Source organism: Pipistrellus kuhlii, unplaced genomic scaffold (genome assembly GCF_014108245.1).
Source record: "Pipistrellus kuhlii isolate mPipKuh1 unplaced genomic scaffold, mPipKuh1.p scaffold_m20_p_3, whole genome shotgun sequence".
Classification (NCBI taxonomy): Eukaryota; Metazoa; Chordata; class Mammalia; order Chiroptera; family Vespertilionidae; genus Pipistrellus; species Pipistrellus kuhlii.
In genome coordinates, this window is record NW_023425529.1 from 130667216 (window position 1) to 130679506 (window position 12291).

Genomic DNA, 12291 nt, shown 5'->3' on the forward strand with positions numbered 1-12291 from the left:
GAAAAGTCCCTGCGTCTTATGGTCCAAATATAGCCTACACATATACTTTAAAAAAAAAGTTTTTTTACTTGCCCGGCTCTGTGTGGTCTCTGGGTGCTTGCCCGGCTCTAAAATGGTTCTAAATGCTGCTGTTTACTTTACAGGGTTTATTACATGTGTTTATGACTGTGATGTTGGGTTTTAATGCACATAAAATATTTTAGTACACTATTTGTTTCAGAATCTTTTTTTCTTCATTTCCCTTCTCTAAAAACTGGTGCGTCTTATGGTCCGGAGCATCTTATGGTCCGAAAAATACGGTACTTAACATAAGAACTAGCACGAGAAGCATTTTAGATAACCAAGGCAAAGGCTTTGAAAGGGTGAAAGGGTTTCTGGGCATCTTGAACTACTCACTAGGGACTGAATTAGGCCTTCCTCATAAATGAGACATTAGAGAACAAACTTGGAAAGATGAACATAATGTCAGTTATAGCCTCCTTGCTTTACCAAGAAGCCTCCCTTTTCCTCTACTGCAGGTAAACTATGGTCCACTGGCCAAGAATTTTAAAGTAGTTTGGGGAGGGAGAAATCAAATGGATAATATTTTATGACACGTGAAAATTATGAAATTTAAATTTGTGTCTATAAGGTTTTGTTGGAACACAGCCATGCTCGTTTGTTTACACAGTCAAAGGCTGCTTTCACATTGTAAGAGCAGAAGAGTTGAGTACTAAGGTTGTAACAGACTGCACACTAGCAGATTCTTAAATGTCTGGTCCTTACAAAAAAGCTGCTGACTTCTGTGCTTTGTCTATTACTTGGACCCAAGACAACTCAAAACTATCTTCCTTCAACTGAAACAATTTCTGCCTCAGTGAATGGATGTTTTCCTCAGTAACAGGACACCGGAACAAGACAACTCAAAACTATCTTCCTTCAACTGAAACAATTTCTGCCTCAGTGAATGGATGTTTTCCTCAGTAACAGGACACCGGAACAAATCATTTAACAACTTCCGACTGCCTAAAAGTACACACTGTAATTATTCCCACTTAGTATACCTCTGACATATATGAGAATCCTCTCATTGTGCCACAAGTTCCTTCAAGGCACAGGCAGTTTACTTAACTGGTGATAAGTCTGGTACATTTTAGGTACTTTAAAGATTGAATAAGCCAAGTAAAATGTTTTAAGGTAGCTATCTCAAAATATTTTTGAAAACACCAATTTATCATTACTAATTTTTGTGGTTAACAAGGGAAGTAGTCACTCTGACACATCAAATTGTAAAACTTAGATTTGTTCCCTTTAATATTTATTTACACAATCCCCCCTTTCCAATATAATCTGATACATAGTTTAAAAGCCATTCATTGCCTACTTTTTATTTTATAAGTAACATGATGTGACATTTAAAATACTCTTCAGTCTTTCTTTGGATCCCAGACCCTTATTTGGGGGAGATATTTGAGGTGAAAGTCGAGGATGATGATCACTCTTATTACCTAGTATGAAGCAACTATTTTTCCAGGATTGCCTTCCTTCAATATCCACTCCCAAACACATACAGCTGTTCAAGCATCATTTAGGAACTGCAGGAGGCTTTCTAACAGAGAGCACATAATGTATGTTAGGTAAATTAAAGACAGCACAGATTACTGAATTCCCAACAGATCTGAATTGTCTTGAAATTCAAACACTGCCATACTACACAATACAGCGTTCAAAGATTTAGATAGATTGTTCTTTACTTCTAAAAACGTTCTGTTTTTCTCCACAGGGAAATGGTAGTATTTTTCTATCAATATTATTGTAAATAGTCAAATCACTTTTGCAAAGTTGATCTGCTCTTCAATGAGAGGATGAATGCTCCCTTTAAATGATCTTTACAGATCCCTGACTTTGCTATCCTCACTGTTTAAGTGATGGATATTCAACTGAATTTTCCTGCATAAATAGCTTTGTTCAGTCCAGAAGTAAAATAGTATGATGGGACAGACACAACAGTTCAATAAAAATGTAAACTTTTAAAATTATTAAAATGTACTTAAAAATAATAAATTGTTTCACACACTTCTTAGGATTAGAAATGTCTTCTCAAGTTCATTGTTGTTTTTAATGTTCTTAAAAGGAAACCAGCCCTTGAAATTTTCTTGCTGGCTATAGCTATTTTTCAAGCTTCTTCTTCTTTTGCTCTGGTTCACTGATGCCCATGTTTGAAGTATCAGTAGGAATACTTATTCCTGGTATCTGAAGTAATACAAACGGGGGGAAATTAGGTTGAGTAAAAGTATAAAATAAGGTATAAATCTTATTCTCATTTCCCCTTTCCCCACTAATACTTTCAATTTCAAAAGGATAGAGAGATAGAGGGGGAGGGAAAGGTTTTCCATATAAAGTATAAATTTCACACATAAGGTAATTCAAAAATGTTAGACATGTTATCAACACATGAGAAATAAGTCATTTGGGAAGTGTGTGTTTAACACGTCCAATTATCCTAGCTGAATCACCATGACTGTCCGCATCAGAGCAGGTGTGTTGGGGCAAAACAAAAGAACCAATGTCTTTTCAAAAATGTAACTTCCCAACTGATAAAACTAAAAACTGACTATGCGAGAGATCTCAAAGAGCTCTGCTATTGGTATCAACAACCTCAGAAGAATCCTTAGTAACTAGGACCCTATGGCCTAGGGAGATCAGTGAGAAAATAGGAATTGCTATGTAAATATTTGTCCTCCACACTTAAAGAATTCCCTCTATCCCTAAACAGAAATAACTTATGACTATAGCTGTCTTTCACAAAATACACTGAGTGGCCAGATTATTATGATCTCTGAATGCATAATAATCTGGCCACTCAGTGTATATTCCTATATAATAAAAGGCTAATATGCAAATTGTCCCCTTGACCAGGAGTTCGATCAGCGGGCAGACTGGCGAACTGCCCATGTCCCTGGGCAGGCTGGCCAGATCCCACCCATGTACCAGGCCTCTAACACACACACACACACACACAGCGGCCAGACTATTATGCATTCAGAGATCATAGGTAGTATAAGATCGTCTTACCTGTGGTTCTACCAGGGACATTCGAATTTTCTGATGCTGAAGATTTGACGAGTCTAACATGATTTTCACTTTAACTTTATCAAATATATGGAACACAGTATTTTCTATTTTAAGTGAAGGTATCTAAACAAGAGACATTTTGCAATGTTTAATTACTTTTATACACTTTAGGATTTGTTCCAATTCTTTATAGTTTACCTTTCATATTAATTAAAAATTTTACTTCAATATTTAGTAAGATGTTCAATATAACAAAACACTAATCTCGTAACCTCACATAAATGTAAGCTATCATACTTTCTCCTTTCATTAAGACGGTCCCAATATAAATAAGGAATTAAAAAAAAAATGGTCCCAATATATATTCACTATTCTCAGGAGTCTCACCAGCAAGTTGTTGAGAAAAATACCCAAAGGTACTGAAGGCAGAGATTATTGTTTTGTAATTCTACTAAGGTTAGGGAAGTAGGGAGTGTGTCAGATAAGTAGTGACATTGGAAACAAGTTAAAAAATTCCCTTTGCTGAGCTCTAAGCAGTCATTTATTCCTTCACTTTAATCTGTCTCTGCACCTAAGGAAAAATGTAATTCAAGTCTTCCTTTGAGAGGAAAACTTTACATGGTATAAAAGAAACCATGGCCAACATGTGTATGCTAGCTAATATACTGAGAAATTGAGTATGTTTGGCACAATTAAATTCTGCAGGGTACAAAAAATAATTTTAACCTTTATAGGTACCATTTGTAACTTATCAAAAAAAACAAAAATAAAAACATTAGAAATACTATACCTCATCATCATAAATAAGCCGTGGCTTGGGTTTGTCCTTTTCTTCAAAAAAGACTGTGCCTTCTAATCCATATTTTGGAATTAACACCACAATAGCATTTTTTTTAACAAAAAGAATATAGGCCTCTTCACTTACTATGCCTTTGCTTTTGAAAAATAGCTGTAAAATAACATACAACCTTATTAAGAATTGTCTTAAATATTTTTAAATGAACAAAACAATTCTGAAAATTAAAAATGAACAAAATTTCATCTCTCCTAATATTATCAAAAGAAGGCAATACCTGGGTATGAAAAGCCACTGACGCACGTTGGGCATATTGAGCCATTTTGTGCCGAAAATTGAGGTTTTTACACAAATCTGCAAGCTTGTGTTTGTCTGTCAACTCTGGATAAGTACAGTCAGCCCCGATAGCCACAGCCAGCAGCCGATGAACAATGATGTCCGCATATCTAGATATATAAAGGAAAAACAAGAATCATGCGACATTAGCATTAAAATGTCTCCTCAAAATTAACTATTTCCTATTTCCTTTCATTTCAAAGGGAAAAAGTACCTTCTGATGGGTGAAGTAAAATGTGTGTATATTGAGGATGCTAAGCCGTAGTGATGAAAATCATTATCCATTCCAGAGCAGAAGTACACAGCTTGCATCATGCAGCGTGTGGCTAATATTCTTAACAGAGTGTTTAGATATGGGAAAGTAGCAGAATCAGCCTGATCCAAAGAGTCAGCCAAAGCCTTGGCAGTATCAGTTTTAACCTCCAAATTCTGTAAAAAAGAGGAGTGAAAGAGCACTATATTTTAAAATCAGTACAATCATGTATCCAAAATATAAGAAATCAAATTGAACAGATAAGTGTTTGTTTCTGATCAGATACATGTTTATACCTTTTATCCTTCACCTAGGAAACTAAAAATAAATTTACAGAAAGTGTAATATGCTAATTAAACCGGATGATACTTGGGCTGTGAGGGAAGCCCGGGTCCTGGGTGCCTGCTGGTGGCCAGAGGGAAGCCCAGGTCCCGGTGCCTGCCAGCAGCCAGAGGGAAATCCGGGTCCTGGGTGCGCTGGTGCTGCAGCCAGGTGCTCTTGTACAAATTTTGTGTATTGGCCCTCTAGTAAATTTATAAAAGCAATAATTGTTCTGTGCAACATCAAAGCTTAACATTTTCTAAATGCATTTAAATATACTGAAGTATCAACATTCTCAAGAAAGGATGGTGGGAGCAGTAGTGCTGTTTCTCAAAGACCAATTTGTGCCCTCTTAACCTTTGCTGGGTAGGCAAAAAAAATCAAAACAGATCTGTATGTCTGGATTTTCTTTGCAGACATTTTCCTTCCATTCAAAGTAGAATTAAAGGCTAGAAACAAACAACTAAAACTACTCAGAAACCAATGCCAACGTGTTAGAATAATTCAAAACAACTCCTTCTAGCTCTTCTGGACAGGAAAGATGAGACCTGAACAAGTGATAGAAAATCAATGTAAGCTATAATCACCCCAAGGATAAGGGTATTTAGGCTTAAATGAAAATCTACTAACTAGAGGCAGTGGGGGTATATGTGGCTGAGGAAATGCTTCCCTTTCTGTATTTTTCCTTTTTCCATGTATGCAATAAGTAGACTCCCTCTTAGGGACATGATATAGAGGGGGTTTAACTGAGTTAAAGAGAAAGAAATTATTTGTAAGTCTCTGAAATTAGGCAGTTCAGAAGAGGCATGAAATAACACAGGCATGAAGAACATGTATAACGGCACAGAGATATGGAAGAGCGTATTATGTTTAGGGTACTGCAAATAACTTAAGTCTACATAAATGAATCAATTTAATATGTTGTACAACTTAAAGGTACACAATGTGTTTTGTGAAGTATATTTCAGTAATTAAAAACTAAGAACTACTGGCATATTTTTGCATCAAGAAACAAGAACATTTTTTATGGAGATGTAAGTAGATTGTTCAGTATAGATCATAACACAAGTATAGATAACTTTTCAAACTACAGAACTTTACCTTGGATTTAGCTGCCTTAACAAGAATGTCATAATTTGATGGAGGAGGAGCAGGATGTTTTCGAAGCAGAGCATGTTCAGAAAACTCTTCATGAATTTTTTTTGCAACAGAGATATTGGCAAGTAACATAAATTCTTCCACCATGGAATTTGTTTCTCTACCAATGAAAAAAAAATCATTAAGTAAAGAGTATCTGAGACTTCTATGTATCATATTTATTTACAGGATACCTTTCCTACCTACAAGATAATAAAAAAATTTCCTATATAAACATTCATGTGTGTGTGCACATGCATATTTTTATAACTTAGGGCTCTTTCATTTCTCTCCTATTATGCTGAACATTTTTTTACTATGCATCTACTGTGTGAGAAAATCTCGTGCTAGAGAAGACTTTACAAATTGCGTTAAAAAACAAAAGTCTTGCTAACTTTAAGTAACATATAAAATCTAAATCTTACCTCCTTTTACTGAGCCCAAATTAAAGTAGATTTTTAACTATAAATTCATAAAAATAGAGTTTACTAAGAAAATTTCAGTTTAAATCACAAATTTTGGTTTAGAAATTTAAACTTTCACTGATAAATTAGCAAAATGAAGTAATCATATTTAAAATAGCTACTCTGGATGCTTATTGTAAGTCAGATATTGTGCTATAAATACTATATGTATTGTGTCATATGTGTGTGTGTATATGTATACATACACATGTATATTTAATTTATTCTACAGATAAGACAACAGGAGTATTTTTCTCTGCTCAAGGTCAAAGATATTATAGTAACACGATCCGCCCTAGGTGGTTTGGCTCAGTGGATGGAATGTCGGCCTGTGGATTCAAGGGTCCCAGGTTTGATTCCGGTCAAGGACACATGCTAGGGTACTGGGCACCCAGTGAAGGTGTGCAGGAAGCAACCAATGAATGATTTTCATCATTTAAGTTTTTATCTCTCTCTCCCCTCTCCCTTCCTCTCTGAAATCAATAGAAATATTTCTTAAAAAATAGTAACAGTATATAAGTCCATATAAGTTACATCAAAACTCTTACTGATAAGCAATCTGATATTGCCTTTTAATATAGTTAGTCTATGTCCACTTAAAACTTAAGTTAATTATCTGCTTCTGTTTACATAGTTTATTTTTCTTCCCCAAGTCACTCAACATGCATTATTAGTCTTTCATTCCTGTTTCTATTTAAATAATATAACTTCTTGACAAGATTGCTAAAGTTTATTAATTTTAAAAGTATTACTAACATCTACACCTTTACAACTTAAGGGAACACTCTCTTAGAATTTTTTTCTTTTAATTGGTTGGAAGAAATGGATAATGTTCTATTTTGGCATTAGATTCAATTATTTCCTTCAAAAAAGCTCCTAGTGTTGGGCTCACTGTTCATACCAACATTAAAACTTATTTGCACAGAAGTTCCCCCCCACCCCATAAGGTATTTTTTTAAATTTTAGCTCTAATGCTATGAGGCACATACTGATTTTAACTAACAAAGAAGTATATTCCCATTTCAATTCTCAGTCATCTACAAAAAAAAAGTATAAATGCAAAATTAATTTCAGAATTACCTTATATAAGAGGCATGAAAAAGAGGCTTAATTCTGATATAACTAACAATCTCCTTCCTTCCTAATTCTTAACTAAATCAATACTATATAATAAAAGGGTAGCATGCAAATTGACCGAACAGCTGAATGACCTGTCGCTATGATATACACTGACCACCAGGGGGCAGAAGCTCAACAGAGGAGCTGCTTCCTGGAGGTCAGTGCTCTCCCACAGGGGGAGTGCCACTCAGCCAGAAGCTGGGCCGACGGTTGGCACTAAGGATGTCAGACTGTCAGTCAGACATCCCCCAAGGGCTCCTGGGCTGCAAAAGGGCACAGGCCAGGCTGAGGTCTCCCCACCCCCTGCAATGCACGAATATCATGCACCAGGCCTTTAGTAAAACAATAACAACAGTAGCTGAATATAATATTTGAGAACTCCTGACAATACCTTCTGAGTTATATAGCATTATTAGTCGGAGGTAATGAGAAGTCAAATAACTTGTCCAGCATAGTATAGGCAGAAGTGCATCCAAACCATGGCAGTCCGGCTTCTAAGCCTTGTGACCACTATTCCATCCAACCACAGTACATTCTATACTAAATACTTAAAAAATCAATCAGAGCAATCCTCTTTTACTTACTATAACTATTACTAGTCAAATTCTAATTTGGGTCTAAATTATTTTTTATTTACTAACAAACCAGACATTACATTTAAAATCAAAATCTATCAAAAAAAATTGCATACCTAAGTTCCTTGGTCTGCAGATCTATAGGATCATGAGTTTCACTGTCCATGTGAAATCGAACTTCTGGAGAAGACAGGGTTAAAGCCCTAAATGAAAATTAAAGAGGTGAATTACTTAAGTGAACCAATAACATGAATAGTTCTGGAAGTTTTTTAAAACAGAAAATGATTATAGCAAGCATGCAAGTTATTCTGATGGCTTTGGACCACCTGTTAAGTTTTACAGATCTACCATGCACTTAATAAGAAAGCATAATAGCAACACAATAAAATAAGAATCTCTGTGATTTTGAGGCTTTCTATATCTTCTTGTCCCCAAACTATGAGATTTTAGTTACATGGGTTTGTAATCACTTTACAAATAAAGTTATTGGCAAATTATTTACCATGGAAAACCATATATTGGGGTGAGGGATGATAAAGCAAGGCAAAAAGGAAGCTGCTATGGGTAGATCACTGACATTAGAAGATCCACAGTTCAAAAGTATCTTCCCCCATAAACTCAACCACCGGAGAAGAAAAAAACGACACTACTAATATGTTACAAACACTGATGGCATTAATAAGAGTGCTGCTCTGTGTCCGGTAATGTATTAGTCTAGTAATAATTAATGTCGTTTTTAAACATTCATTTAAAATCTTGCTTGGCGTTGACTTGTATTGACATAACCTTCAAACACGTGTTATCTACAGAACGTGTGAAGTGCAATTAACAAGTTTTGCTTGAAAAAGTTTGTGTTTGGTTTGGTTTTTGTTGCAAAACTAGGGCTAAGAAGATGGCGGATGAAGAGCATATTCGGCACTGCATGCTTTACGAGTTCCAATTAGGAAGAAAAGCAAGTGAGGCTGCAAAAAACATCTGTAGTGCTCTTGGTCAAGATGCAGTTAGCGCCAGAAAATGCCAGCGTTGGTTTGAGAAATTTCGTGAGGGAAATTTTTCGTTAGATGACAAGAGTGGTCGAGGCCGTGTGTCCAATTTTGATCAAGAAGCTCTTCAAGCTCTTTTGGTGCAAAATCCTCAAATTACCCAACAAGAGCTTGCGACAACTTTAAATTGTTCACAAAAAACAATTTCCAATCAATTGCGTGCACTTGGCAAAGTCCAAAAGTTTGGAAAATGGGTTCCTCATGAGTTGACCGACAACAACCGTAATCAAAGAGTCACAATTTGCAGTTCACTCCTCTCTCGTCAAAACCGTTTGCCGTTTTTAAAGCAAATTGTTACCGGAGAGGAAGAACGGATGCTGTATGTTAATTTGAAAAGGCGGCCTCAATGGTTGGACCAAAATGAGGCTCCGCAGCCCACGCCAAAACCTGACTTGCATGCGAAAAAAGTGATGTTGTGTGTTTGGTGGAATTTTAAAGGAATTCTTCATTATGAACTTTTACCATCTAACCAAACCATTACAAGTGCAGTGTATAGTGCCCAATTGGAAAGGTTAGCCCAAGCTTTAAGAGAAAAAGAACCCGCGCTGATTAATCGGAAGGGCGTAATTCTTCACCACGATAACGCATGACCGCATACTGCAAGAATCACTGCTGAAAAACTGCGCCAGTTGGAATGGGAAGTTCTCCCTCAACCTGCATATTCTCCTGATATTGCCCCTTCCGATTACCATTTGTTTCGTTCTTTGCAAAACTTTCTTCTTGGAAAAACATTTAATAATGAAGAATGCCTCAAAAATGCATTGACCGAATTTTTTGCATCAAAATCACAAGAATTTTACCACAGAGGGATTAAAATGCTTCCTGAGCGTTGGGCACAAGTAGTAGAAAACAACGGCAACTATATTGTTGATTAAATTTTGTTGTATTGTTTAAATAAATTTGATTTAAAAAAGTATTAGAAAACGACATTAATTATTACTAGACCTAATATGCTAAGTGCTCTACATGCTTGGTTCGTTTAATGACTTGGCAATTTCTCCTCTGAAGAGTAAATTCTCATAAGCCAGGTAAGTATAATGTTTCTTTGCCCCTTGAAACTACTTTCATCAGGTCAGCTACGTAATCAACGTAAAACTGAGAGTTTTAATGAGGCTGAGTTACCTTGTATAATCATGGAAAAGGGAAATAGTAAGAGATGATTTCCAAATTCTTTTTCTTCCTTAACTCCCTCACCTTTATTAGAGGAGCTACAAAAGGAATACTAGCAATAAAATCTTTCCCTGCAGTATTATAAGATTCTTCATTAGATTTATTATGTTTTATTAATATATCTTTACTTAAAAAAGCATGGTATACCAATCATATTTTGATCACTTTTTTTGTTCATAGACCACTTTCTAGGACATAGCATTTATTCTTTTAGACAAAAATTAAGGTAAGCTAGAACTTCCCCTTTAAGGCAAAGGATGTGATTTTGTTTTTTAATGATTGTTTTACCAATTCTGACTAAGACTGAGAAGATTCAATGACAGCTTCTACTAGTAAATGACCTTCTATTTACAAAATTAAAGACCATTTATAAGTTAAAAAATATCTTTTCTACCATAATTTTAAGAAGCTATGTTACAAATGCCAAGTTTACATCTTACTTTAAAACCCTAGCTGGTTTTACTCAGTGGATAAAGCGTCAGCCTTCAGACTGAAGAGTCCCGGGTTCAATTCAGGTCAAGGGCACATGCCCAGATTGTGGGCTTGTTTCCTAGTAGGGGGCCTGCAAGAGTCAGCCAGTCAATGATTCTCTCTCATCACTGATATTTCTATTTCTCCCTTCCTCTCTGAAATCAATAAAAATATATTTAAAAGAAAAAAAAAAAAATCCCATGAAAATAGCTCTGGCTGGTCTGCTCAGTGGATAGAGCATTGGCCTGGGGACTGAAGAGCTCCAGATTTAACTCTGGTCAAGGGTACATGCCTGGTTGTGGCTCAATCCCCAGTAGGAAGCAAATGATCAATGATTCTCTCTCATCACTGATGTTTCTATCTCTTTCTCACTCTCCCTCTCTGATATAAAATAAAAATATATTTTAAAAAAGGTAGTTAGGTAGAAGTAGGATGTCTCTACATTGAGCATGTCAAACTCAAAGGCTAACAGGGGTCAAATAAATGAGGCATGCGGCTGCGGGTTGCCAGTTTGATATGCTTACTCTAAAAATAGACCTTATTCATCCTATTAAGTGAATCATCATTATTCATGATAAAACACTTTAAAGAGTTCGCAGGTTATCTTAAGATAAATGAATTAAGAACTATCTTAATAGGTATTTTTGAAATGTACCCTTTTTCAATTCTTCTTCTTTTCAAAATTTTAGCTAGCTTATTTAGTCCACGGAGACTAATGGTAATGTCATCATTCATGGCTGCTGAATCAATTCTCATCTGAGCTTCAGCATATGTAAGGGAAGCCTAAAAAAGAAACCATATGTTTATGTAACCCTTTCAAACTATAAAAACTAGTTTACTACATTCTTATATTTCCACTACATAAAATCCATGATTTTTCAAAAATTAAATATCATTAACAAAGGAGGCATTCCTAAGTGTAATATTTATATTCCACAACTATTTCTGGTTCATTAACTTATCTGATGCATTATGCTACATAAGCAAACCTAAATTAAAGTAGTATGGTAGTACTGTTAATATATAAATTGCTTAACTCACCTTACTTTCATATAAATAATGTATAAATACTCAGGTAATGCAAAAATAAAAAGGTTTGATTTGATAATTGTAGAGTGAAATACTTTCTACAAGATGTTAATCCCCTGCACCATAGCAAACAATTAAAGTAAAATTTTGTAACCTACATCAGGTTTTTAAGAAATCTACAAAATACCAAAAATTAAGTATCTAAAAATGAGACAAATCATAGTATAATAGAAAAAGACTTAATTTCCAATATCAACCCAATATACAAATAGCTTCTTCTGTTTCTATATCACTCCTCATGAAAAACTATTTTTCAACTGACTTTTTTTTAAAGATAACTTCATGTCCCGTCAGATGGTTGGAGTGTTGTCCCGTGCAACCCCACACCCTAAAAAAGTTGTGGATTCAAGGCACATACCTGAGTTACGGGCATTAACAGGAGAGAGCCACTGATGTTTCTCTCTCATATGGATGTGTTTCTCTCTCTCTCCCCCTTCTTCTCTCTCTAAAATCAATAAACATA

The 12291-nt window shown here is 35.4% G+C and overlaps 1 protein-coding gene across 2 annotated transcripts in view; it reads right to left on the reverse strand.

Moving 5' to 3' along the window:
• Window positions 1-1266: 1266 nt before the first annotated feature.
• DIS3 (DIS3 homolog, exosome endoribonuclease and 3'-5' exoribonuclease) overlaps window positions 1267-12291 on the reverse strand; it is a 35525-nt gene continuing 24500 nt past the window's right edge. For both annotated transcript variants that reach the window (XM_036455697.2, XM_036455701.1), the window contains 8 exons: window positions 11395-11522; window positions 8172-8258; window positions 5862-6018; window positions 4401-4615; window positions 4128-4296; window positions 3845-4003; window positions 3055-3177; window positions 1267-2232 (listed from right to left, as the gene is read on the reverse strand). In XM_036455697.2, the coding sequence (XP_036311590.1) occupies window positions 2149-2232; window positions 3055-3177; window positions 3845-4003; window positions 4128-4296; window positions 4401-4615; window positions 5862-6018; window positions 8172-8258; window positions 11395-11522 (1122 nt within the window). In that variant the 3' untranslated portion in view covers window positions 1267-2148. The remainder of the gene's footprint in view (window positions 2233-3054; window positions 3178-3844; window positions 4004-4127; window positions 4297-4400; window positions 4616-5861; window positions 6019-8171; window positions 8259-11394; window positions 11523-12291) is intronic.